General features: G+C 41.8%; 1 protein-coding gene across 1 annotated transcript; it reads left to right on the top strand.

The window, feature by feature from the left end:
• The first annotated feature begins 1 nt into the window (after position 1).
• Positions 2-27,399, top strand: GJB7 (gap junction protein beta 7). The gene is made up of 2 exons (XM_063443082.1): positions 2-158; positions 26,386-27,399. The coding sequence occupies exon 2, from the start codon at positions 26,405-26,407 to the stop codon at positions 27,167-27,169; it is 765 nt and encodes a 254-aa protein (XP_063299152.1). The 5' UTR covers positions 2-158; positions 26,386-26,404; the 3' UTR covers positions 27,170-27,399.
• Positions 27,400-27,660: the final 261 nt, after the last annotated feature.

Here is a 27,660-nt window from a genome sequence, read left to right as displayed (position 1 = left end):
AGAGAGAATGATCAGGTTACACTTGTGTTCAGCTGCCTTGGAGACAACAGACTGGTTTAGGTATTGCGTACAGAGTTGGCTCGGCTGAGGATATGGAGTTAATATGAATTTTCCATACATTTAGCAAACTGCGGGATTCATATCTTCTATTGCATCTGGTATGTTATAATGCTTGTTCTTATAATTAATGAACAGTTTTGTGCAAATTATTTGGCAGTTTTGCTATTGGCATTAAGACACTTTCATATCAAGAGATTAACTGCTAGACTCAAAATTATTTGCTGGACATAGAAGCCAAATAATCCAATCCAGGAGCCGACCTAATACATCAATGAGATTCAGTGTCAATTGTCAAACTCTAAAATTGTTAAAAGCAAAGATTTAAAAAAAGAAAAAATAATGAAAATCTGATGTTCTTTCAACCTATATTACTATGTAACTAAGCCAGAAGGAACGTTAAGAATCCAGTTACATGTCTATGGGGTGTATCCGACCTTAAGTTCATTTAGCTGTGCACTCAAATGGCTATCAACTAAAGTGAGAACTGCCAGTAATTCAAAGTGAATTCAAAGTGAATTACAAATTTAAAGATAAAGAGACGGATTTGTGGAATTTTTCCAGTTCAGCTATTTTAAATCTGAATTCACTTTGAATTTGAATTCATATGAATGCTCAACAATTACACTTTAGTAAATAGCCCTGTTGGATTTTTTTTTTCTATTCCACTAAACCAGTGTGACAAGGAAATAAAAATGTGTGTGTTCAAAATAACCAAACACAGCTATTTCGGCATAAAATGTCCCATGTCACTTTTTACTGTTACCAGTGCAGGGCATTAGCACAGCTTCCTTAATTGAAAAAAATGCATTTCTAGAAATAATTACTGAGAAAGCAGAGCAAATCATCTAAGATAAGTTAACTTGTCTCCTGATCCAATTTGTTCCAATTTATACTTGTTTTTATTGCATTTGGTACGGTCTCTATGGGTGAATTATAAAAAAAAACAAAATAGTATTAACATACTTTACAGTTTCAGTTTTTGTGTGTTATCTTTCTATTTATTATTTGACAATGTATGATATTTTTATGCTAACATTAACATACCTAAATAATAATATACCTTCAGACAAGGAGTTAATTGGTACATGAAATAGTTTTTTTTGCAAAGCATTCGTAAACACAGCTACTTTAAATGTGTAGATTCTGCACCTGTCATTCAACTAAAAGGACACTGTCGTGTGTCTATGTGGTAGGAGGCAAATGAGCTAATAACTATGTGGTTTACAGAATTATATAATTTGTGATTCTAATATTACTAGAACTAGAAAATCTAAAGGGTATTAGCATATTTTTTCCAAACTAATGGAACAATTATTTCTGTGTCCTGGAATGCTGTTACTGAAGATCTATAAAATGTAATAAAATATCAAAGATGGTAATACAGGAATTTATTTTCTGAGCACTAAGAAACCCCTGAATAAAGCACTAAATAAAGCAATGCATAAAGTCATTATTATAGTATGTGTTCTGTAGGTATTATCTTTGATAGTATGTGTAGCATAGATTCTGTAATTTCTAAAGTTTGTGTTTTGTAGAATGTATAGTATAGTACAGGGATAGGTAACCTTTGGCATTCAATATATTGAGGACTTCAGCTCCCCTGATCTTTTGCCAACTTTATGGCTATAAGAGCATTACGGGAGAAGTAGTCCATGACATCTGGAGTGTTGATGGTTGCCTACTCCTGCTATCGTATGTGTTTAGCATGTGCAGGGCCGGATTAACATAGGATATGTTTGTTACACAGATTATTGCTGTTATCAATTTTAATGTTGTTCTGGTCCCTGAGGAAGTTTCATTTAGAACGAAACACGTAGGACCGATTGTTCCTCTATTTTATCCTATTTTATCCTATGTTCACGTTTTAACAAAATAAAACCGCTGATTTTTTGACTCTCATCTATTGGAGTCCTGTGTTACATCCGCTACCTTGGAGTGGAAAGTGGGATAAATAGCCCCCCCAACAACCTCTGGGGAGGCACCTTGTGAGCGCTTTATTCATCGCAATCTTGTGAGTGCACTTATGTGTGGCGCATAATTGATCGAATTTACTGTATTACACTATATTTCGTTTATGTTCTTTTTTTAGATTTGTCCAGCTGTATCCCACATATTTGTTTTGGTTTTCTATATACCGGATTAACATAGGGGCTGATGGAGCTGCAGCTCCAGGTCCAAGCCCATGGAAGAGGCACATTGATTAAAAAAAAAAAAAAAAATGTACACAAAAATGTACACACTACTCTTAGGATTGCCAGGTATTTCTTAGGGTTGCCATGTATTTCTCAGAAGTATTTCTCAGGTATTTGAGGCTGCCTAGCCGGTGCCGGTATTTCAGTAATACCGGCAATACAAATGTCAATCCCAGTAGAAACAAATATTACTCTGCATTACCAACACCGGCCAGTAGGGGGTCACTGTGTGTGGAGAAAGGCAAGGATAGGAAGTTACAGCATATCCCTGCCTCTCTACTCACTGATCCACGGGGGAGCAGCTCTGCACAGAGAGTACAGACAGCAGCTCCGAGCCTGCAGAGACAGCCAACAGCTCAGGTTTGTGTGGGATGGGGGGAAAGGCTGCAGGGAGACATGGGGACACTGGGAGACATGGGGACACTTGGGAACACTGAGACACTAAAGGGCACTGGGAGACCTGGTGACACAGACACTAGGGGACACAAGGATACATAGGGACACTTAGTGACACTGAGCCACTAGGGGGCACTTGGAGACCTGGGGACACAGACACTAGGGGAAACGGTGACACTGGGAGATATGGGGACACTGGGGAAAATGGAGACCCAGAGACACTAGGGACACAGTGGCCCCATGTCTCCTAGTGGCCCCTAGCAGTGGTGTATCCTGGTTTTGTGATGCCCTAGGCATGACAAAACTCAAGACGACCCCCCTCCCTCCTGCGCCACCCCACCATGCCCTGCCTTCTAAATACACACACACACACACACACACACATTCACTGACAGACACGCATACACTAGCTAACAGACATACACACTCACTAACAGACACATACAGTCACTAGCAGACACACACATTCACTATGTGCCCAATCAAGTGTTTTTCAGCAGCTTTGAGCTTTACTATCAAATAAGTGCCTTAATATCTATTTTGTTGTTTGGTTACATTTTTCTTTTGAAATAGGGCTTTTATTTCTCATCAAATAGATATATAAGAAATATAATTTCATATAAATAAAATGTAAAAAGAAATTTGAGAAGTGAATAAATCTTGTTATTTACCAAGTTTTACATGGCATGTTAACTGTGAATGTCATAATACTGTTAGCTTTTACTGCAATAAAATACACATATTGGTATGCTGTGATGTCCCATGAGTAAAACGATGCCCCTCATGTACAGGCAGGTTTCATGGGGTTTTGAAAAGTTACAGTGTCAAATATAGGACTTTCAGGTGGGAGCGGGGCTTGCCAACTGTCCTGGCCAGACGCCATTTCTCACAGCTCCTCAAATATACATCTAATCTTGATGATATCTGGTGGCCTGAACCTAATCCAGCCACCACGCATACACGGACAGATTCAGAGGGACGAGCAGCATCACTAGATGCCTTTCAGTTTGTTACCAAAGCCAGCCCGACGGAAACACAGAACCGGGGCCTACCGCGCGCTTCAGGGCCTAGAGAGTCTCCTGGGAGATATCACCAAGACTAGTGCTGAGGCGCCTCACACCCTAAAAAACGTTTGCCTCTTCAGCAACTATGCTGGGCATGGGTCAGCGCTCACAAAAGCCACACACCCCAGCTAAAGGCAGAGACATAGGAGCCATGCTACAAAGGCCAGCACAACCCAGACCCTCTGCCGCCGGACGACATTCAGGATAAGGACTAGGGTAATGCACCAAGACAAGCCAGGCCGGAGGGCTCGCGGCACTCGCCAGCATCCCAGGCTGTGACAAAGGAACCGTCTGATGACTCAGTGCCGACCAACCAAAAAGATCTAAAACTCCTTTTGGCCGATATTCACAGATTGCCTGCGGCCGACTTCGCCCTTCTTAAAACGGAGTTCCGGGCAGTTACGGAGAGAGTCAGAGTCACCGAAGAAGACATAAGAGAGGTACAAAATCATTTGTCTACTGTGAACGATTCTATAAAAGAGCTCCAAGCACAGAACTAATCACTATCACTTAAACTTACCACACTTGAAGACCGTCAGAGAAGCACACATATAAAGATCAGGGGCATCCCCCCTGCGATTACAGCGGAAGAGCTGCCCCACTAAATCAGGAGGATGCTGGCCACAATCCTGCCCAACACAGTGGCCAAGAAGCTTGCAATAGACAGTGTCTACCGACTCCCAAGTCCCTCTCACCTCCAGTCCACTGTGGTACGTGAAGTCATCCTTCGCTGCATTACCCTACCTGACAAACTCCAAATAATGTCAGCACTAAAAGGCAAAGCACCCCTCATTTTTAAAAACTCGACTCTTACCTTCTAACAGGATCTGACGAGGTCCACGCTTCTTCTACGTAAATCAATTGGTCCGGTCACGGCACAGCTGAGGGCAGCAGGACTAACCTATCGGTGGGGAGTAAATGGCTCCTTAGCGGTGTATCAAGGCGGGACTGTGCACGTTCTACCCTCCATAGCAGAAGCCTCAACTTTCTTAGAAGCTCTGGGCCTATTACAACTGAATGCACCCTCAACCTCAGGAGCACCGGCGGCACCATAGGACCCCGCTTCAATACCACCATTCGTCCCAAGAGCTACGAACTCGCAGCCAGCAACAACATGATTACATTTAGAATTTTCCTACGGGAACTCCCAAGTGACAAGCTCAGAACTGACTTTCATTGTTTTTTTTTCGTTTGTTTTGTAACCCGATTACCATTTGCAATGCCTCGCTATGCTCTCAAAGGTACAGGGCATGCACACGAACAAGCCGGCTAAGACAGCAGATGTCTAGACCACAGTAAGTGGCGTATAATACACCCCCCCAAAGCAATCTTGGTCAGGGGTTCTTAACTCGGATGCATATCCCACTATACGCACAATCCATACCATGGGCCACTAGGCTCAGACCTTGCATGGCATGCATTCGCTCCCTTAGCTTGATGCCAGCACGATATTCAACTTCGCACCTCTACACACGAGATAGGGCTAGCTTAGTGAACAGGCCATAGATATAACATCTAGGGACCGCAACAACCCTAACAAAGCTAACACTCCTATTTGCCGCCCTTACATACTAATCTCCCATAAAGGTATAGTTTAATCATACTGCTCTTGCATAAAGTTATAGTTTAATAGTTCTTAGGCACAGCGACAAACCAGATGACACTATCAAAACCCATATTGGAGCCCCCTTATCTTCGCTGACCCTAGACAAGCATCAGTGAACACTAACCAGTTTCAAGCGAACTCACTAAGTATGTACATACAAACAAGTGTACACTAAACACGTCTGAATTGTGGTTCAATTTTTTTTTACATAATGCTTTATTGTTATAGTTCTGGAAACCGCTCGTTTTACATTTAAAATAGCTCTTATTTCAATGCCACTTTCTTGTTTAATATAACGTACTTGCTCTAGCTGTTGTGGCTTAGCAAGCTTCTATGTCATCAACTGCACAACAAAAATAAAGAATTCTAAAAAAATATAGGACTTTCTTTTTTAGAAGTCACTTTACTAGTCCACTTTAGTAGTCACAAACACTTGCCAAAATTAGCGTTCATATTTGTTTTTTAGATTTTTCACACAAAAACTGCACTTTCGTCATGATACATTTTACTGTTTTGCAGTAAGACGACAGAACACCCGCTGGCATTAAGGGATTATTATGTGTTCTCTAATGATAACATTCCATAATATTCTTATATGTACAGTAAATGTAGATAGATATCTATAGTATGTGATGTATAATCATAACCTTTTTTTACTCTCTACATGGAAGTGGTGCTCTGGATGCCCCCATGATAACCCCCCTATCAGAGTCCCATACAAACTTTAGTAGGATATCCTTGGCTTTGCCAAACGAAGACAGTACTCGATGACAAGTTTTGTCTGTTTTGGTGGCAGCAGGGACAGGAGGTGCCTGATAAAGTGGGGCAGTTCTTTGGCAGTAGCAGCCTCGGAGAACCCCCAAGTCTCACATTTCTTGCCCTGGCCTATCCTCTGAGGTAGCCATGAGGTTAAGGTCAGCATTACTCTTCTGTAAGAAGTTAAGTGCCACATCTGTGCCACCCTTATAGCACCTAAATCTTCTTCAGCTACAACAATTCGGCCGGTGAGTGCAAGAATCTCCACCCTCATCACCTCCATCTCTGTTTGAAATATAGCCCTGATCTTAGAAGGGACTAGTGTAGGTGCAGGCATCCGTGGGAAGGTAGACAGGGTTTCAGGTAGGCTGTCGTCATACGAGGAAGCAGAAGTATAGGCCCCAACTGGCACCATTTTGGCCTTCTGGGACTTAGCATGATGGTGTAATAACGTTCTGATATCTCGGGATCCAGGGTCGGGATCTGCCCAATGCTTTTTTTTATTTCTTTACCATCCGTAAGAGAAAAAAGCAATCCAAACTCGGTGCGTAGGTAGGGTATTATGTGCAATAAACGGTTATAATCTTTGAGTTGAACCGACCTCTCACAGTGTGCATCTGACTCGTTTATGTTTTATGTATACTGTAGTGTGTGTATATTATATGTAATTATCTATAGTATGTCTACTTTAACATGTATAGCATGTATTAACTATCTGTATTATGTGTAGTATAGTATGTAAAGCTATGTCTTGAATCCTATATTCATAATAATTTTACTTGCTTTTTTCAGTAGTTAGTAATGTATTTCAGATAACAAATGACTGGTATCAGACTGCAATAATTTTCCAAGTCCTGAGCGGATGACTTATTTCAAATTGAACGAGAACATGCTTTATTATTGGAAAGTTTCCATTATCATTTGAAAGGGTTATTGTTTATGGATTTCCAGACAAAACCTGTCTGTGTTTGTCAATGTCACTAGTTTATTATTCTAGTCTAATATTTCGTCCAGGATAAATGGTCAAAACATAAAAAAATAGCAGCTTATACTGCACACTACCAATTTAGGATGGAAACTGATGAGAAGTAAATCAGGATTTCATGCACTACATGAGAATTAAAACACTGTGACAGATATAAACAGAGAACTTCATGCGGTAAAAGTGGCCCAATCGACATAATACCGAATAGAATATTTTTGCTGTTTACTTCATGCTTATAGTTTTGTTAAACTATGTTTCCTAAAACATTAAACCCACCTACTTACTTTCATCTCATGCATGTGCTAAATATAATGTAAACAAAATCAGTCTGAATTACATTTCCGATGTTCCGATTTTCAAATTATTAAAGTTGATGATACTGAAAGGGTGTTGTTCTACTGTGATCACCTACCTCTTGGGGGGCTACAACGCACATGATTTTCAGTCTGTAAAAAATGTATTTGGTTTGTAGCCCAACAACATCCGAATGGTGACAGGTTCACAGTCCTCAGTTAACAGAATGATACATAATTAAAGTAAAGTGGAAAGAAATGTACTCTCTCTTTGGATTCACTGGCTAATGACTCATGATCGTCTGGGGAAATAATAGGACTTCCAATAAGGTGCAGGTTTTGTCATACAGATAATTTGTTTAAGGTGTACCTGTGTTTTGAAAAGTAAAAATAGAAATCAGCAAGTACTGGAGTACACTGCATGTGCATGTAATTAACTAGCTAGAACAAGTTAGAACAATATAGATTTACAATAAACCAGCAACGCAGAAAGCTGTGTAATGGTTATAGATATAAAATATTATTTACACAGCACTAACATTCTGCAGTCCATAAACTCAGCTAGAACTTCTGTTCTAACTAGCTCACAAATAAAGGGATATAATATTCAACTAGTGACTCATTTTTAAAACATTGAATTGATAATGCATTAAAATATACAAAAATAAATACATACATAATAAGATAACATATACTCACATTTAAAGGACACCTACCTGAAACTTTTTTGAATTATGTAGATAGGTTATTTTGGAGAAAATGTAACTAGGCTTGTACAAAAATGAGTTTGAGCAGGTTTGTCCAAATTAAATATCTTTTAATCCACACCCGAACAATTGCTTTGTCCAGGATTTACCTGGGGACGCTTATTAAATACGACTCCACAGGTAAATCCCGGATCGATCAATTCGTTCATGTTTAGATTAAAAGGCAGTTGATTTAAGTGAACCAGTTTAAATAGATTTTTGCTCAAGTCTAAAAATCGATTTTTTTTAATCTGGCTGAGCAGCCATGTTGAGTCAGATTCTACTGCTTTAGGTCCACAGACACAGGGCCCCTAACACAACTCAAGGTCTGGGCCCGCGGTGCCTGCCATTAAATCCCGCCCACAGGACCCACCCCCAAGGAAGTAGTGTTTGTAGAGTGGATACAGGGAGTGTGTGTTTGTGTATCGGCTGCAGTGTGTGTTAGTGCATGTGTAGTGGATGCACTGTGTGTGTATGTATATATATATATATATATATATATATACATACATACAATATATACACACACAGTGCATCCACTACAAACACATTGCATCCATTATGTGTGTGTGTGTGTATATATATATATATATATATATATATATATATTTATTACATAACAATTTGTGTTATGTAAGCATGTATTGATATGGAGTATGTGTGTGAATGTTGGTTTTTCTATGCATGTGTGCATTTGTATGTATAGTGTATACACGTCCACATACACTGACACACATGCAAATACACAGACACACAGATACACACATACACACATACACACACACACACACACATAAACATCCTCAAACATTGACACAGAATACACACACGGACACACGTACTGATACAAAAGGACACAAATGCACACACACAAAGATAAACATATACTGACATACACACATACATACTGAAATACTTACTGACATACATACACACATACATACTGACATACATACACACCTCAATTTTCAGCCACCCTCCTGTTTCTTACCTTTTCATTGCAGGAGTGTTGCTGTGGCTGATGGGAGTCTGCTGCTTCTCCCTCCTCGCGGTCTCCACTCTGCCTCATCCCTCCCATGTGGAGTGAGGTGGGAGGAAGTGACCAGTCATCTCTTCCTACCAGCAGTACTTGCAGTCTGGATGCCATTTTTAAAGGGGCCCAGTCAAGCTATTACATTGTGATGTAATTCCAGTAAAATACAAGTTTAGCAGGCTAAGATTGCCACAAGGCATATGTATGTATATGTGTTTGTAGTATCAGTTGGTTAATTACACGTAGCTAAGATACTGTTATCACTGTACTGACCAGGTGCAGGAATGTAAGAACTGGAATTACGCGTCCCTCTCCTTTGTATCAGATGAGCCACGTGGTTAGACCGGATGGATGAGTTTAGACTCTATTCATTAAATAGGTTAAGGGTATGTGTGGGTGTAGTTAATTGTGGGAGGAGCTACAGTGCTATATAAGGAATGTACTCTATGTATTCAGTACTCAGACTTTGCTGTATTTTGGTGACGCTAGTCCCTCTGAGTCCCGATCGGTGATCCAATAAAGAATCTCTTCCTTCCTGAAGAAACCTGTGTCCATCTCTCTGTGCTTGGCTTCCGTCAGTTTCTCCGGTATCATTTGGTGCATTGGCCGGGAAGCTCATCGTTCAACGGTAGCTGAGAGGCAGAGGCGTGAGACGGTCTATCTTTGCCCACGTTCTCTACGGCTGCACCCCTGAACTTCTGCGTGGACCTCCCTTCGTCTCGGCGCCACTGGTCTGTTGTCCAGGAGATCATCGGCCTCTACGTAAGAAGTGCTGGGGTGTCCCCGTCGATGAGTGTGAACTCAGGTTCAGGAACGAGGAGGTAAGACAACTGCTGTTTTAGACGGCAGGACCCACTAGGGGTATACCGATTGTGCGGTAGGCCCAAAGGGGTTTTGAATCTGTGTATCTGCCCCCTCTGTCGGAGGGAAGGAGCGAAGGCGCACCGCTCGATCGAACGCTCTTTAGTCAGACCGTTTGATTTGGTTAGTCAGGCGGGGTCCTGGTGTAAATAGCCCTAGCCGGACACCGGTGTCTTGTCTAGACTAGCGTTCTAGGGTGTATATTACGTTCGCTAGGTCGGAGGGACCGGGAGACTAAGCGGCGCCTGTGTAAATTCGGTTCGCTAGTTCTCATCCTATCTGGGCTAAGTGGGAAGGCGTGTAAATTTGGAACCCACTAGACTTTTGATAGTACGACTAAGAGGCGCCTGTGTAAATTCGGTTCTCTAGCTCGCTATATATATGTGGTGATTGGGCAGTGTGGCTAACCAAAACGGGTGTATATAGTTTTAGGTAGTCCATTCAAGGTACTGGCCAATAGTTTAGTTGGGAATTGTAAATGTGTTAACGATTGTTTTAGTAAAGTGTATATCTTGTTAGATAGCGCGAGCTCAGCCGTCTAGCGAGAGTGTTAATAGTGTGTTGCTGTATTATAGTGCACGGTACCATAACCCTGTATATTTACTGACATTATATAATAAGTACTAATCATTGTCGTCCATTGCATGTTTAACACCATAACCACTAATAATTGTATTGTGACCTTAACTTGTGCTTTGACCTATGCTAACCGTACTGTAACCGCTATTTGTAAAAGACGATGTTACTGGGGTGTGTTATAGACGGGTAATTCGTATATAGAGAATTATAGCGTGGGTGACTGTATAGTTACGCCAAAGGGCATAATATTGATTATATAGTGACTGGTGTAACAGCTGTGTGTGTACGGGAATTCCCTGAGTGTTTATTGTTATTGTGTACGTTTCACTTGGTAACCGTACCACGTGGTGCTGTTGCCAGAGGAAACGGGTGTGACTGTTGAATAGTACGCGTGTATAGTATTCGTTGTCGACGACGTTCCATTGTTAAGTATGGGTGCGTCGCAGTCAACGATTCCGGATCCCTTAGGATGTATGGTTAAGAATTTTAAAAAGGGATTCAAAGTTTGTGATTTTGGGGTAAAGATGTCTCCTGTACGTTTGGTCACTTTGTGTACTAGGGAGTGGCCTACTTTGGTTGCGGCATGGCCGCCACGTGGCAGTTTGGATCCAACTCTGGTACAGCGCTTACACGTGGCTGTATCAGGTAGGCCTGAACTTTACGGCCAGTTTCCTTATATTGATTGTTGGAGACAGGCCGTAAATGACTCGCCAAAATGGCTCCGGACATGCCACGAGGAGCAGTGTCGCCTCATGGTAGCTAGGACTTGTTCGTCCACTAGGACTGGTGTTAGGCCCATTTTGGACACGCCCCCTGAGTCCGAGATCCCTTTGCCGCCCCCTTACTTTCCGGTAAGAGGAAGTGACGCAAATACAGGAAGTCCTGTAACCCTTCCCTCATTACCCTCATCCACTTCCGCTTCCTCCTCCAGTACAGGATCCACCCCCCCTCATACTAAATCTCCCCTTCCGGAACCAGAACCCACCCCCATTAGAAACGAATATCCTGATTTGGCGCCACTTCAGACTTCCGGTCAAGCTTCATCTAGCTCGGCCCGAAGTGTTCTATTCACTACCTTTTCCCAAAACCAACCTCCCACATCCCCATACCCTATATCTCCCCGACCGGAACCCATGACTGACGCTTCCCTACGTAGCCCCATCCAAACCCGACAGTTGACTGGTGCCCAACAATTAAAGCACTATCAGATGCCTCTTCGCTTAAATCCCGGGTCAGCTTATATCGATGCCGCAGGTCAAATGGCACACGCTGACCCAGTCTTCGTATATGTCCCATTTACCACAACCGATCTTTTAAACTGGAAGACCCATAATTCCTCGTATACTGAGAAACCACAAGCTATGACTGATCTGTTCACCTCAATAGTACAGACACATAATCCGACATGGGCTGATTGCCAGCAGTTACTAATGACTTTATTTAACAATGAGGAAAGGACAAGAATAAATCAAGCAGCCATTAAAGCATTAGAGGATAGAGCCCGTGCTTTGAACCAAGCTAATCCAGCAGCATGGGCCGCAACACATTATCCCAACACTGATCCCGATTGGAACGTAAATGGTGCTGATATGGTTCAACTCAGAGCCTATAGAGACGCTATAATTGCTGGCATGAAAGCCGGAGGAAAGAAAGCCATTAACATGTCGAAGACAGTTGAGGTGATCCAGAAAAGCGATGAAGCGCCCAGTGTCTTTTATGACCGATTATTGGAGGCATACCGCTTGTATACCCCCTTTAATCCGGAAGACGCAGACAATTCCCGAATGGTTAACTCCGCCTTTGTCAGCCAAGCATACGGAGATATTAAGCGCAAGCTACAAAAGTTAGAAGGGTTTGCAGGTATGTCCATCACCCAACTAATGGAGGTAGCAAATAAGGTCTATATGAACAGGGATACAGAAAGTAAGAAAGAGGAAGAGCGCAAGATGCGTAAAAAGGCTGATATGCTAGCGGTAGCGATCGCAGGCGTAGATAAACGGGGCCCAGATAGAGGCAATAATAGATGGAGTAGGGAGCCTTTGAGTAGGGATCAATGCGCGTATTGCAAGGAAGAAGGGCATTGGAGGAACGAATGTCCGCAAAGAGAGCAGTACGAGAGAGACCAACCCAGGGCAGGCTACGGAAACTTTAGAGGTAGAGCGAGAGGTAGAGGAGGCCCCGGAGGGAGTAATGGTTATAGAGGGAGTAATGGGAACAGAGGAAGTGTTAGGGAATACAGGTATATTCCAGCAGCGCAAAGGTCCCGCGATAGAGAAGGTAGGGACTTTGTAGGATTGGCTGACACTGTCATGGAGGACTATTGATACCGACCGGGCTCCATCCCCCTTGGTCGAGCGGAGCCTATGGTCGATGTATCAATAGGGGGGAAAAGGAGTGCGTTCATGATCGACACTGGTGCTGAACATTCAGTGGTGACTAATCTAGTTGCTCCTCCATCTGGAAGGACTATTACTGTGATAGGAGCAACTGGAAGAAGTGCTGAAAAACCGGTTCTTAAAAGTCGACTCTGTACATTGGGAGGCCACGTAGTAAAACACCAATTCCTTTATATGCCTGAATGTCCAGTCCAATTGCTGGGACGTGATATGCTATCAAAATTACAAGCGCAGATTACGTTCCTACCAAATGGAACAACATCCTTAAAGTTTAATGGACCTTCAGGTATTATGACTTTATCCGTACCAAAGGAAGAAGAGTGGCGACTTTATACAGTGTTGACTAGCCAAAACCCTAGGAGTGATGAGACATTGTTTAACATACCAGGAGTTTGGGCAGAGAACAACCCACCAGGACTGGCCCGCAATATTCCACCAATAAAAATTGAACTGAAACATGGGGTTTATCCAGTGAGCCTAAGACAATATCACATTCCGCAGAAGGCTAAGAAGAACATCCAATCCTATCTGGATAAGTTCATACGGTATGGTATCCTAAAATTCTGTACTTCCCCCTGGAACACCCCATTGCTGCCTGTTCAAAAGCCCGGCACAGATGAGTATCGACCTGTGCAGGACTTAAGAGCAGTCAATGATGCGGTTGTTAGCATACATCCAGTTGTACCCAATCCATATAACCTGCTTGCTTTAATTCCGGGCGGGGCTACTTACTTCACAGTTTTAGACCTCAAAGATGCCTTCTTTTGCCTCCGAATTGCCGCAGAAAGCCAATGTATTTTCGCTTTCCAATGGGAGAACGCTGTAACGGGCTCAAAACGCCAAATGACTTGGACAAGACTGCCCCAAGGGTTTAAAAATTCACCTACCCTATTTGGTTCAGCTCTAAGTCAAGATCTACTGGATTTCGAGTCTATCCCAGGAGAATGTGTATTGTTACAATATGTAGATGACTTGTTGATAGCAGCAGTTACAAAAGAAAAATGTCAGCAAGCAACGCACGATCTACTACATATTCTCTGGAAGGCAGGATACAAGGTGTCCAGGAAGAAGGCTCAGTTGTGTTTGCCAACTGTCAAGTATCTGGGATTCCATATCTCTGAAGGTCAAAGGATTATGGGGCCAGAGAGAAAAGAAGCTGTCTGCCAAATACCAATACCCAAGAATAGAAGACAAGTGCGAGAATTCTTGGGGGCAGCAGGCTTCTGTAGGATATGGATTCCCAGCTATGCGATACTGGCAAAACCTCTGTACGCAGCCATCAAAGGTACAGAGCACGACCCCTTCTTATGGACCCAAGAACAGCAAACGGCATTTGAAGATGTGAAGAAGGCTTTGATGAGTGCCCCAGCATTAGGTCTACCTGATCACACACGACCATTCTACTTATATGTACACGAGCAAAGAAGAATGGCTGTGGGAGTATTGACACAGTACTTGGGATCATGGCAAAGACCTGTTGCCTACATGTCTAAGCAACTGGATGCAGTGGCCAGCGGACTTCCACCTTGTCTAAGAGCCGTAGCTGCAGCCGCCCTGCTAGTAGCTGAAGCCGATAAACTCACTCTGGGTCAAGAACTTTATGTACGAGTCCCACATGCAGTACAGACGTTGTTGGATTACAAAGGAAATCATTGGTTTAGTAACAGCCGTATGACCAAGTATCAAGCAATGTTGTGTGAAAACCCAAGAGTGCATTTAGAGACTGTAAACACCTTAAATCCAGCTACCCTTTTGCCACAACCTACTGAAAGTCAACATGATTGTTTGGAAGTAATGGATGAAGTATTTTCAAGTAGACCAGATCTTCGTGATTTTCCCATCCAGAACCCCGATGTTCAATATTACACCGACGGCAGTAGTTATGTGAAAGAAGGGATCCGCTATGCAGGATATGCAGTGACAACAATAGACAAGGTGATAGAAGCTCGGCCACTGGCGAAAGGAACATCAGCACAAAAGGCAGAATTAATAGCACTAACACGAGCGTTACAATTGGCTGAAGGTTTAAGAGTAAATATCTATACGGACTCTAAGTATGCGTTTTTAACCACTCATGCCCACGGAGCTTTGTATAAAGAAAGAGGACTACTGAATTCAGAAGGCAAAGAAATCAAGTACGCAGCTGAAATCCTACAACTATTGGAAGCAGTGTGGGAGCCGAAAGAAGTCGGTATCATACATTGTCGAGCGCATCTGAGAGGAGATGGTGATGTAACCAAGGGAAATCGGATGGCAGATAGTGCAGCTAAGCGTGCTGCTGAATCAGGAAGACAGGAGTATGTGGGGCATATAGCTGCTCTTATACCAACTCCACTGTCCCAATGGACTCCAGTTTATACAGCTCAAGAAGAGGAGTGGTTAAAGACTGAACCGGGAAAGTATTTGGAGAACAAGTGGTATCAGCTAGAAGATGGAAGAATAGTCATACCAGCATCACTAGCGGTAGAAATTGTCCAAAATTATCACAACGGGACACATTCTGGGAGAGACAGTACTGAAGAATCTCTCAGGAAACATTTCTACATACCAAGATTGTCCAACTTGACTCAGGCCATTGTACGCAGATGTGTAACGTGTGCTAAGAATAATGCAAGACAAGGACCAGTAAAGCCACCAGGAGTCCAGTTTATGGGGGGACTCCCCATGTCCGATCTACAAATAGACTTTACAGTAATGCCTAAATCGGGTGGACATCGTTACCTGTTGGTAATTGTGTGCACCTATTCAGGCTGGGTAGAAGCATGTCCTACTCGTACAGAGAAAGCAGGAGAAGTTGTAAGATTCCTGCTACGAGAAATAATACCCCGATATGGACTACCCTGTTCTATAGGATCGGACAATGGTCCAGCTTTTGTTCATCAGTGCCTACAACAACTGACTCATATGCTTGGTATAAAGTGGAGGCTTCATACTGCATATAGACCCCAGAGTTCTGGTAAGGTAGAGAGAATGAATAGAACTATAAAGAACCAGTTGGCTAAAATGTGTCAGGAAACCCAACTTAAGTGGAACGTTCTCTTACCCATAGCTTTATTGCGAATCCGCAGTACCCCTACCAGAAGGATGGGCCTCTCTCCTTTTGAAATCATGTATGGGCGACCACCTCCCGTACTTGGTAACTTAAGGGGGGACTTGAGTCAGTTGGGAGAAGGAATTACCCGGCAGCAGGTTGTAGAGTTGGGTAAGACTATGGAGGAGGTACAGAAATGGGTACAAGATAGATTACCTGTGAATATTTATCCCCCTGTTCATAGTTATCATCCAGGAGATCAAGTGTGGATTAAAGAGTGGAATAATGTACCGTTAGGGCCCAAGTGGAGAGGTCCTTATGTTGTTCTTTTGTCTACCCCTACAGCAATAAAAGTAGCAGAAGTGACTCCGTGGATACATCACTCCAGGGTTAAACCAGCAGCAGTCGATTCTTGGCAAGTTACAGCAGATCCAGAGAATCCCTGCAAGATCCGGTTAAAACGTACTACTCAGTCGGAGTAACGAGGAATTATTGTGGATTACAAATTTTATTGTTACAGGTGTGAGTGAGAAGGCCATAATAAAGCCTGTCCGCTTACCATCACATAGTGTATAAGCCAGGAAAGTCTCGAAGGGACACCTGTGAAGACGAGCAGAACTCCATTCCCTGCAGCCCTCACATCCTGGAAGCTGAGGCGCCATCGCACGGACGAAGACTGAGGATGACGGCGAAAGATGTGCTTTTGATAGTGTTTATTTATATGTGTTTTTATATTCAGGAAGGTAGAGGTACCGACACTCCTAGCTGTGAGGTATGCATTAAGACTACGAGAACAGGTAACCATATATCCCAAACCCTAATTTGGCATTCACAATACGAGTGTAAAGGAGAGGTATCAAGATGTAGATACCTAAATATAGACTATAGTGTGTGCCATTTAGGAGTAGGAGAACCTAAGTGCTTCAGTCCAGAGTATCAACCTCGTACAATTTGGTTGACTCTCAGGAATGGAGATCCTCAGGGGACCCTAATTAATAAGACGGTGTTAGAATCCGTACATTCTTCGGGTGTTCTGCTATTTGATGCATGTAAGGCGATATCAAGTGGTAGAAAACCGTGGAATGTATGTGGGGATCTTAGATGGGAGAGGACGTATGGGTCTAATGATAAATATATTTGTCCCAGTAGTAAAAATAAATATGTGAGTCCTAGATGCCCAAATAAAGACTATAACTTTTGTCCATATTGGTCTTGTGTGGGGTGGGCGACTTGGGGACAGACAGTAGATAAAGACATGATAGTGACTAAGTTGCCGACTAGCCCTTATTGTAAGTCTATGGAATGCAACCCAGTCCATATACTTATTAATAACCCCGACAAGTTCCTAGATAAGTATGGAAATTTATTTGGGTTTCAGATATACGGGACGGGTTTAGATCCTGGGACATTATTGTTTATAGGAATAGAGACTGATACGGTATCCTCCCAGACTCATCAAGTATACCATTCCTTTTATGAAGAGATGAGTATAGATAATAAGATCCCCCATAACGCTAAAAACCTGTTCATTGACCTAGCTGAGAGTATTGCCGGTAGTCTTAATGTTACCAACTGCTATATGTGTGGAGGTACTAACATGGGAGACCAATGGCCTTGGGAAGCAAAGGAGGTAATGTCCGGTTCTGAGGCAGTTGACCAACTAATATCTACACAAGCCGATTATCATTTGAGTGTTAGAGGTAAATCTGAGTGGAGATTAAAGACCTCCATCATAGGTTATGTTTGCATAGCAAGGAAAGGAATAATGTATAATACTTCTGTAGGAGAATTAACTTGTCTAGGGCAAAAAGCTTATGATGATGATACAAAGAATACAACTTGGTGGTCGGCTTCAAATGTCTCAGAACCATCTAACCCGTTTGCTAGATATGCCAGTTTAAAGGATGTGTGGTTTGATTTATCCATCACATCTACCTGGAGAGCCCCAGCAAATTTGTACTGGATCTGTGGTAAGAAAGCCTATTCGGAGTTGCCACAGGACTGGGAAGGGGCATGTGTGTTGGGTATGCTCAAACCATCCTTCTTCTTGTTACCGATTGAAACAGGTGAGACTTTAGGTGTTAAAGTGTATGATGTGAATCATAGGAAGAAAAGGGGACCCATAGAGATAGGCACCTGGGAAGATAATGAATGGCCTCCCCAGCGTATCATAGATTATTATGGGCCAGCCACGTGGGCTGAGGATGGTACCTTTGGTTATAGAACCCCTATTTATATGCTCAACCGTATTATAAGATTACAGGCGGTGGTTGAGATTATCACAAATGAGACATCACAAGCGCTCAATCTTCTAGCGAAGCATAACACCAGGATGAGGACAGCAGTCTACCAAAATAGATTAGCCTTGGATTACCTTTTGGCAGTAGAGGGAGGTGTATGTGGGAAGTTTAACCTGAGCAATTGCTGTCTTCAAATAGATGACGAAGGGCAAGCAATAGCTGAGCTTACTAGCCATATGGTTAAACTAGTGCATGTGCCTACTCAGGTATGGAAAGGGTACAATCCAAGTAGTTGGTTTGGTAGCTGGTATGAGTGGTTTGGAGGGCTTAAGGCAGTGGTAGGTGGAGTCCTACTGATTTTACTGTTGTGTCTACTCCTACCGTGTCTTATACCCTTAGTAGTTAGGTCTGTGCAAAGCCTGATAGGAAGTATAGCAGAGAGGAAGGCTGCTGCACAGATAATGGCGATATATAAGTATAAGGCTCTAGATCAAGGAGAACCAATGCAGGAAGATGAGTGTTAAAAGATTCACATCATAAGATAAGTCTGGTCTGGTTCATGGTAACCTGAGGTATATGCAAACCAAGGTTAAGTGATGCCTCAAGTAATTGTGAAATATCAGAGGCATCAAAGGGGGGAATGTGATGTAATTCCAGTAAAATACAAGTTTAGCAGGCTAAGATTGCCACAAGGCATATGTATGTATATGTGTTTGTAGTATCAGTTGGTTAATTACACGTAGCTAAGATACTGTTATCACTGTACTGACCAGGTGCAGGAATGTAAGAACTGGAATTACGCGTCCCTCTCCTTTGTATCAGATGAGCCACGTGGTTAGACCGGATGGATGAGTTTAGACTCTATTCATTAAATAGGTTAAGGGTATGTGTGGGTGTAGTTAATTGTGGGAGGAGCTACAGTGCTATATAAGGAATGTACTCTATGTATTCAGTACTCAGACTTTGCTGTATTTTGGTGACGCTAGTCCCTCTGAGTCCCGATCGGTGATCCAATAAAGAATCTCTTCCTTCCTGAAGAAACCTGTGTCCATCTCTCTGTGCTTGGCTTCCGTCAGTTTCTCCGGTATCAACATGGCTGCAGTGCTGAACAGGCCCTTGAAGATATGCTTAGGCCACCCAATAGCCCTATCAACATGCGGGCCCCGGTGCAGGTGCACTGATGGCAATCCGCTGCTACACATGGGGCCAGTGACAACCATCATGGTTGTCACCCCTGATCGCGGCCCTGCACAGACAACAACAGCAGGCAAGTTAGGCTGAGCAACAGTTGGACAGATAACAATAGAGTCTGACCCAACATGGCTGTTCAATATACGTTTGTTAGATATTTGTTCATGGCCAAAGTTGAAAGTTTTAGCCTTATCAATGTTTAGACTATCCACCCCTGGATTATTCAGGGCTTTGATATGAAGGTTTGAATTATATTACATGGAAAGGATCTATACCACATAGATTGTTTAGTAATTGGATGTAGATCGTAGATCTTCAGGACTTTGAAAAGGTTTGGAGTACGTGAGCAGCCTCTGGGCTGTGGTGTGATGGAGGGTGGATTAGTTCTAGTTTTCTTTGGTAACAATGTTTGGCCATTGACTCACACTGCATTTGAATGCCAATCCCCAGTGCTTTAAAATTGGAATGTACTCAAATAGTATGTGAAACAACATTGCAATAAACTTATAACAGATATAGCACTAGCAAAAAAAATAAAAAAAAACAATTCAAAATACATAATTAGAAAAGTCCGTTTCATTCAATGTAATAAACATTGAAAAAAGCAAGAAGTGAAATTTGATCCCAACACTGCAGGGCCAACATAGGCAAACCCCTCCCAGACACGCCTTTATCAATCAGGAGCGTCTAATCATTCTGGTGTATAGGGTTTTTTTTTTTTTTTTATATCTCATAAACTGTTGTCCACTCCAGTAGGGGTTTATTAAATAACTAGTTCATATCCCAGCCTCAGTTCCATTAATCACGTAGAATAAGTGGAACTGCAGAACCAGTGGCATCACTAGAGTTGGTGTCACCCGTTGCGGTAACTCACAGTGTCACCATAACCCTATTAATAATGTGTTTTGTTTTTTTTTCTTTACTAATGTAACTCGTAAATCATAACTCCCATCAGGGCCGGTGCAAGGATTTTTGCCGCCCTAAGTAAACAAAGATTTGTGGCCCCTCATATGCTCTGCCCACCATGTGACATCACAATGCCCCACCCATATGATCTGCCACATTAAAAACCCGGCAGGAATAGGCTATTGACACCAGAACCACTACATCAAGCTGTAGTCGTTCTGGTGACTAAAGTGTCCCTTTAATGTAAATTAGAGATTAGTGAAACTAATTACCACCAGATGAGGACAAGAGGTTGATGATGGGCTCAGGCTGCAGTCTGGCTCCACTGGCCAGGTGTAGAACAGGCTCTCTGGAGGTTGTTTGTAACTCTGCTCACAAAAATCAACAAACAGGAAGCAGCTCCATTTTTTGAGGCCCCTTACACAGCTAAAGGTCTGGGCCCCCAGTATGCCTACAAGGCCCGCCCATAAGTCCACCTACATGGCCCACACCTGAGTTCGCTCACAGGGAGTGGAGTGTATGTGTGTAGGGGATATGTTATGTGTATTGTAGAGAATGTAATGTGTGTGCGTTCTTATGGAATGTAGTGTATAGGAATACCAGCTTGTGTATGGGATGTAGTGTGTGTGTTTGTGTGTAAGGGATAGAAAGCCGTGTGGGTATGTGTATAAGGAATGCATTGTGTGTGTGTGTGTGTAAGGGGATGCATTGTTTGAATCTGTGTTTGTATGTGTATGGGATGCAAGGTGTGTTTCTGTGTATGTAAGGGGTGCATTGAGTGTGTGTAAGATAGCATTGTGTTTCTGTGTGTGTAAGAGAAGCAGTGTGTGTTTGTGTGTGTGCGTAAGGAATGCATGGTGTGTTTTTTTTATATAAGGGATGCATTGTGTGTGCAAGGGCTGCATTGTGGGGGGGGTGAGAGGGATGCATTGTATGTAAGGCTGAGTTTAAGGGACGCATGGTATGTTTCTGTGTGTGTGTAGGATTCACTGTTTGTTTCGGTGTGTGATTAGGGATGTATTGTTTGTGTGTGTGTAAGGATGCATTGTGTGTTTCTGTGTATGTGTAAGGTGAAACAAATGCATAACAATTATTACTCTGAACTAAGTCAGTTATTATAATGAGGTGAATAATTTAAATCGAACATTTGTTCTCCTGTATACCTCAAATTACCTCCAGTTTATCTCCAGAATATCTCACACACTTAGAAGCAGCACTTAGATGTAGCAACCAAGCTACATTAGCCAAGCTAATGACCACAACCCTTATTTAACTCCTAAAAGCACCACCCACTAGCAATGTAGGCCTATGCTTATTTTAACCCCTTAAGGACCAAACTTCTGGAATAAAAGGGAATCATGACATGTCACACATGTCATGTGTCCTTAAGGGGTTAAACAATAGCTAATTAACCAACAATCAATAGCAAGCACCTAGATAATCACATGCCTTATCATTTACCAACAGGAAATCAAACCTTGTGCATTCAGTAACCTTTTCCTATAGATGATTCTTACCAATTACCTATTAGTGTCATTAAAAAACACCTTAATAATCTAAAAATGAAAAACCAGTCTGGACCTGATCAAATCCCAGCAATGCTGTTGAAGCTCAGTGCGCCAGCAATTGCTAAACCTGTCGCAACCCTAATTAACAAATCCTTTGTGTCTGGATACATATCCAAACTTTGGAAGACTGCAAGAGTAGTGTCTATCCATAAAAGTGGTGACACTACTTTGGTTTCTAACTATCGCTCAATATCATTGCTCCCAGTATTGTCAAAAATATTAGAAACATTTGTCCATACGCAACTATGTGAGTATTACCAACAATCAAACTATCTGACCCCTGATCAATTGTTTTTTTGCAAGAATTACTCCACTACAACTGCCCTCTTAAAACTTTGCATTGACATCCAAACTGACATGGAAAAATGAGACCTAACTGGAGCTATTTTCCTTGATTTTGCAAAGGCCTTTGACACAGTAGACCACGACATTCTACTGCACAAACTCAAAAACTCAGGTATTGGTGATTGTTTGCTAACCTGGTTTTGATCATATGTATCGGATCGCTCACAATATGTGTCCATTTCTGACAGCGACTCCCTTTCTCTCCCAGTCACATGTGGTGTTCCCCAAGGTTCCATTCTTGGCCCCCTACTATTTACATTATTTATAAATGATCTGCCTAATGTCTGCAAATCCTCAAATGTACACATGTACGCAGATAACACAGTAATCTATGCGAGCAAATCCGATCTACCGCAGCTTGAGGCTGTGCTCCAAGACCAGTTTACAGAGGTAGAAAAGTGGATAGCGCATAACAAACTCTTCCTAAACACTGACAAAACTGTCACAATGATCTTTGGAACAGTACCTAAATTACACAATTCCCACCTATTCATCAAAACAAAATCAAATAGCACACGGACCGCAGTCCACTCTTTCATATACTTGGTTATGATGTTAGACCCCAAGCTATCTTTTGGTTTCCACATAGAAAAACTTGCATCTAAACTTTATCCAAAACTAGGTGCCCTGTACAGAAACAAATCCTGCCTAAGCCCTACAGTAAAGGAAAAGATTGTACAGCAAATGCTGATGCCAATCATTGATTATGTAGTATATGCACCTGCACCGCAATCCCATTAATAAACTCAATACATTGTATCTCGTTCTGCCGGCTTGTGCTACAGTGTAATTACAGGACCCACCATTGTGACATGCTAAAAGAACTAAACTGGCTGTCGCTGGAATCCAGACGCACCCTTCATCTTTCCAGCCTTGTGTTTAAGAGCTTTTCTGGGAATCTTCCGCCCTACCTGAGCAGAATGCTCTCCTCGGCTGTTCCCACCTCCTATAACTTCAGGATCCAGCACCAGCACTTTATTTAGTCTACCTCAATACAAAAATAAAACAGCCCGATCCTCCTTCTCCGACAGAGCACCTCCAGCACACTTTAAAATTTTCCCCAGCCTAAAGTCTTTTAAGAGATCCCGCTCTACATACCTCAAAACAGAATGCACATGTTATGGTTGATTATATATTTCCTACCTGTTCTATGTTACATTTTGTATATAGTGTGTATTAATATTGTTTATTTTATTTTATTGTACCCTAATGTATCAATACAATGTTTTGTGGACCCAGGACATACTTGAAAATTAGAGAAATCAATGTATCTTTCCTGGTAAAATATTTTATAAATAAATTAATTACCAACAGGAAATCAAACCTTGTGCAATCAGTAACCTTTTCCTATAGATGAATCTTATGGTGTCAGCATGATCCCCTTGTTATCACCTGTTGCCTGGTGGCCCTTAGAAGTCGAGTACAGGCTGTAATTAAGCTTTTATCTATAGCTGAGTGCAGGAGCTGCAGTGGTACACTTCTGCTCTGTTCAGCAGTCAGGCCCGCCCCACTGCATGGCATTTTAACTGTGAATGTCCCAATACTGTTAGCTTTTACTGCATTCAAGCTCACATATTTGTATGCTGTGATGTCCTACTGTCACGGTTCTCCCCGTGCCATCCAGACGGCTAGGCGTGGCCACCCTATAAGTGTCCAACAGGGAATTTGAACCTAGGTCCTCCATGTCCTGGGCCTGCCTCTAAGCCACAGCAGATTCTGTTATTTTGAATAGTTCTATCCTTGTTATACCTGGCTATGTCTGCAGCACTGGGGGATCGATTTCTTCTGCGGTTATTACTTGTGCTTCACCTGAGGCAGATCGCTCATCAACCAGGTATTTAAGCACTGCCTCGCACTGGGAACTTGGTCAGTTCTATGATCCTGGTGTATGTGTTCAGTTTCTGTGTTCTAGTCTCTTGAACTTATACTCCATACATGACCCCGGCTTCTGTCTTTGTTTATCCTGACCTCTGGCATCCTTTGACTTCGGCTATCCCTCGCTATCTTGCTGTTTGTGTCCTTGTCGGTACTGCATTGGAATCACCTTTCCTGCACAGCCCCCGTGCACAGATTCACAGTCCAGTTGGCTTCTTACCTGGTCACCTCTCTGCAAGGGTGAGCATACTTATCTGCTCTAAAGACTCCAACCAAGGTAAGGGGGGACTGCCGGTCCGGGGGGACTGCCGGAGACCCCAGCAGTCCCTCTGCAGCAGCTCCGGACACCCCGGCCTTCCATAATATAATACAATATAAATTGCAAAACAAAAGGCATTTATAAAAAACAAATAAAAACGCTAACTTTAGTCAGCGTTTGTGACTAAATGGCAACTACAAAAGACTGGACATACCCCATTTTAAATACACTGGGTTGTCTACATTTGAAAATAGTATGCCAGGATGGGGTTATTTCACATTCTTGGGTTACCATCGGGTCTCAAAATGCAACACAGACCCAGCAAACCAATCTGGCAAACTGAATTGGGCAAGCCCTATGTTGCTTTGTAACTTTCCAAAACACCATAAAACCTGCACATAATGGGTATTGCTATACTCGGGAGAATTCGCTGAAAATAAACATGAGTGTTATAAATCAGTAAAACGTAACATGATTATGAAATCACCAGTAAAAGTGCCGTTTTTGTGTAAAAAAAGGCAAAAAAAAATCAAAAACGCTAACTTTGGCAAGCGTTTGTGACTAAGTGGCTACTAAAAAAGACTGGACATACCCCATTTTGAATACCCTGGGCTGCTATACGGTCTCAATGGCAACATAAGCCCAACAAACCAATCTGGTTTATTTCAATGTGCAAACATGGAAAAGAAGAAAGCCTACATTTGACCCCTGTATTTGCAAAAACCCATAAAACCTGAACATTGTGGGCACTGTTGAGATGCTCCTGAACACATATTGGGGTGTTATTTGTCAGCAACACATAACAGGAACTGAGAATCCATGCCTAAAGTACAATGTGAATGAAAAATAACACAAAAAAATGACTACCCAAAAGGTTGACAAAGACTGGTGGTAGAATTAGTGCATGTAAAGTGTTAAAATACCCTAGGGTGTCTACTCTTCAAAAATGGCTGGCTTAAGAAATGTCCCAAATAGGACATGGGTGCATGATGACCAGCTGTGAAAATGCCATGTTGGAAAACTGGAATGCGCACCCTCCAAATAAGGTATTTTAGCCCCCAGAGAACCCGACACACCTGTACATGGGTGGTATCACTGTACTCGGGAGATGTTGCTGAACACATATTGGGGTGTTCTTTGTCAGTAACCCTTAAAGTTCTCCGTACATGTATTCTTAAATTGCTATGTGTATCAAAAAATCACCAATTATTATTATTATTATTTTTTTATTTGGCATAGATTGGTGGTAAAATGGTTGCATGAAAAGAGACAAAACACCCCAAGTTTAATACCTTATGTTGTCTTCTTTTAAAATATATACATGTGAAGGGTTGTTCAGGGATTCCTGACAGATATCAGTGTTACAATGCAACTTTCGTTAATTTTGAAAATAAATGGTTTGGAAATAGTAAAATGCTACTTGTACTTATTGCCCTATAATTTGCAAAAAAAAAAGCTAAACACATGTTAACATTGGGTATTTCTAAACTCGGGACAAAATTTAGAAACTACTTAGCATGGGTGTTTTTTGGCGGTTGTAGATGTGTAAGATTTTTTGGGTCAAAATTAGAAAAAGTGTTTTTTTTTTACATTTCATCATACTTTATATTTTTTTATAGTAAGTTATATGATATGATTAAAATAATAGTATCTGTAGAAAGACCATTTAATGGTGAGAAAAACTATATATAATATGTGTGGGTACAGTAAATGAGTAAGATGAAAATTACAGCTAAACACAAACCCTGCAGAAATGTAAAAAGAGCCCTGGTCCTTAACGGTAAGAACATTGAAAAACGGTCGGGTCACTAAGGGGTTAAATGAGTGTGTGCATGCACTGGAGGAAAAATGAGTTTGACCAAAAATTCCTTGTCTCCATGGTGCTGAGGATTTTGTTGAGTGCTGTAAACAGTGTTAAAATGCATGATATAATATTTACTGTAAACAGTATTCTTGTGGGTATGTTGTATTTACTAATACATAAAACATGTTTATTTTCACAGATTATTTCCCTGTCTTGAGATGAGCTGGAGTTTTTTGCGAGATGTGCTTAGCGGTGTCAATAAATACTCAACAGGAATTGGAAGGATATGGCTTTCAGTTGTGTTTATCTTCCGTGTACTTGTATATGTGGTAGCAGCAGAAAACGTGTGGAAAGATGAACAGAAAGAGTTTGAATGCAACATCCGCCAACCAGGCTGTGAAAATGTTTGCTTTGATCACTTTTTCCCCATCTCCCAGGTGAGATTATGGGCCTTGCAACTCATAATGGTGTCCACACCCTCACTTCTTGTTGTGCTGCATGTTGCATATCGAGAGAGCAGGGAGAAGAGACACAACAAGAAGCTATATGATACCCCAGGAAGTATGGATGGAGGCTTATGGTGCACATATGTGATCAGTCTGATCTTCAAAACCATGTTTGAGTTTGGCTTCCTAATAGGATTTTATAAGTTATATGGTGGTTTCAATGTCCCTCGATTGGTGAAATGTGACATGGATCCTTGTCCTAACCTCGTAGATTGCTATATCTCCAAGCCAACAGAAAAAAGGATTTTTCTGTATTTTGTGGTGGCAACTTCATCTCTTTGTATTCTGCTCAACCTTAGTGAGTTTGTATACCTTCTGTTCAAATATTTCTCAAAATGTTGCCTGAAAAGGTATGTACAAAAATTAAAATCTACTAACTGTGAATGCCAGAACAAGCAACATTTGAAACACAGAAAAATAGAAATATCAACTCCCTTACAACAAACCCTCTCACCAGGAGTGCAAGCTGCCGATTAAGCAATACTTCCACAGAACTGTCTAGTTATGCAGATTCAAGTGGTTTTAATGTAGATCTAGTTCCCTGGTTTCAGTGGTTTAACTGAATACTAGACTACAACATTCAAAATTTCATATGAACTGCGATTCGTCTAAATTTTGGGCAATCAACGATTCATCCAAGTTCTGTAACAAACCGTTTTGTTTTGTGATTTGGAGTTTGAACAGTGGTGTCGAAAAAAATTGATGGTTGATGGGGAAAAAACAGATGAAGTGAGCAGTGACCAATTGGAAACAAAAAAGGAGGAACAATTAAAAAAAAAAAATCTATATTTAGTAACTATATTTACTGCTCTTTTTTCCGCTCTCTATTGGTTACTTCTTCTCATTTGATCTGATAGCACAAAATTGCACCTATTCGTGTACTGAAAAATATATAAATTATTGACCAATGTTCATGCAATTTTGGTTTGTCCGAATTGGTTTTCCCAAAACAATTCCATGGAAGAAAT

The sequence above is a fragment of the Pelobates fuscus genome, chromosome 2, assembly GCF_036172605.1.
Source record: "Pelobates fuscus isolate aPelFus1 chromosome 2, aPelFus1.pri, whole genome shotgun sequence".
NCBI lineage: Eukaryota > Metazoa > Chordata > Amphibia > Anura > Pelobatidae > Pelobates > Pelobates fuscus.
This window is presented reverse-complemented; position numbering and strand designations above follow the sequence as displayed.

Bases quoted from the DNA above. Each gene is read 5' to 3' on its own strand.
- GJB7 (XM_063443082.1), top strand. From the start codon at position 26,405: ATGAGCTGGAGTTTTTTGCGAGATGTGCTTAGCGGTGTCAATAAATAC.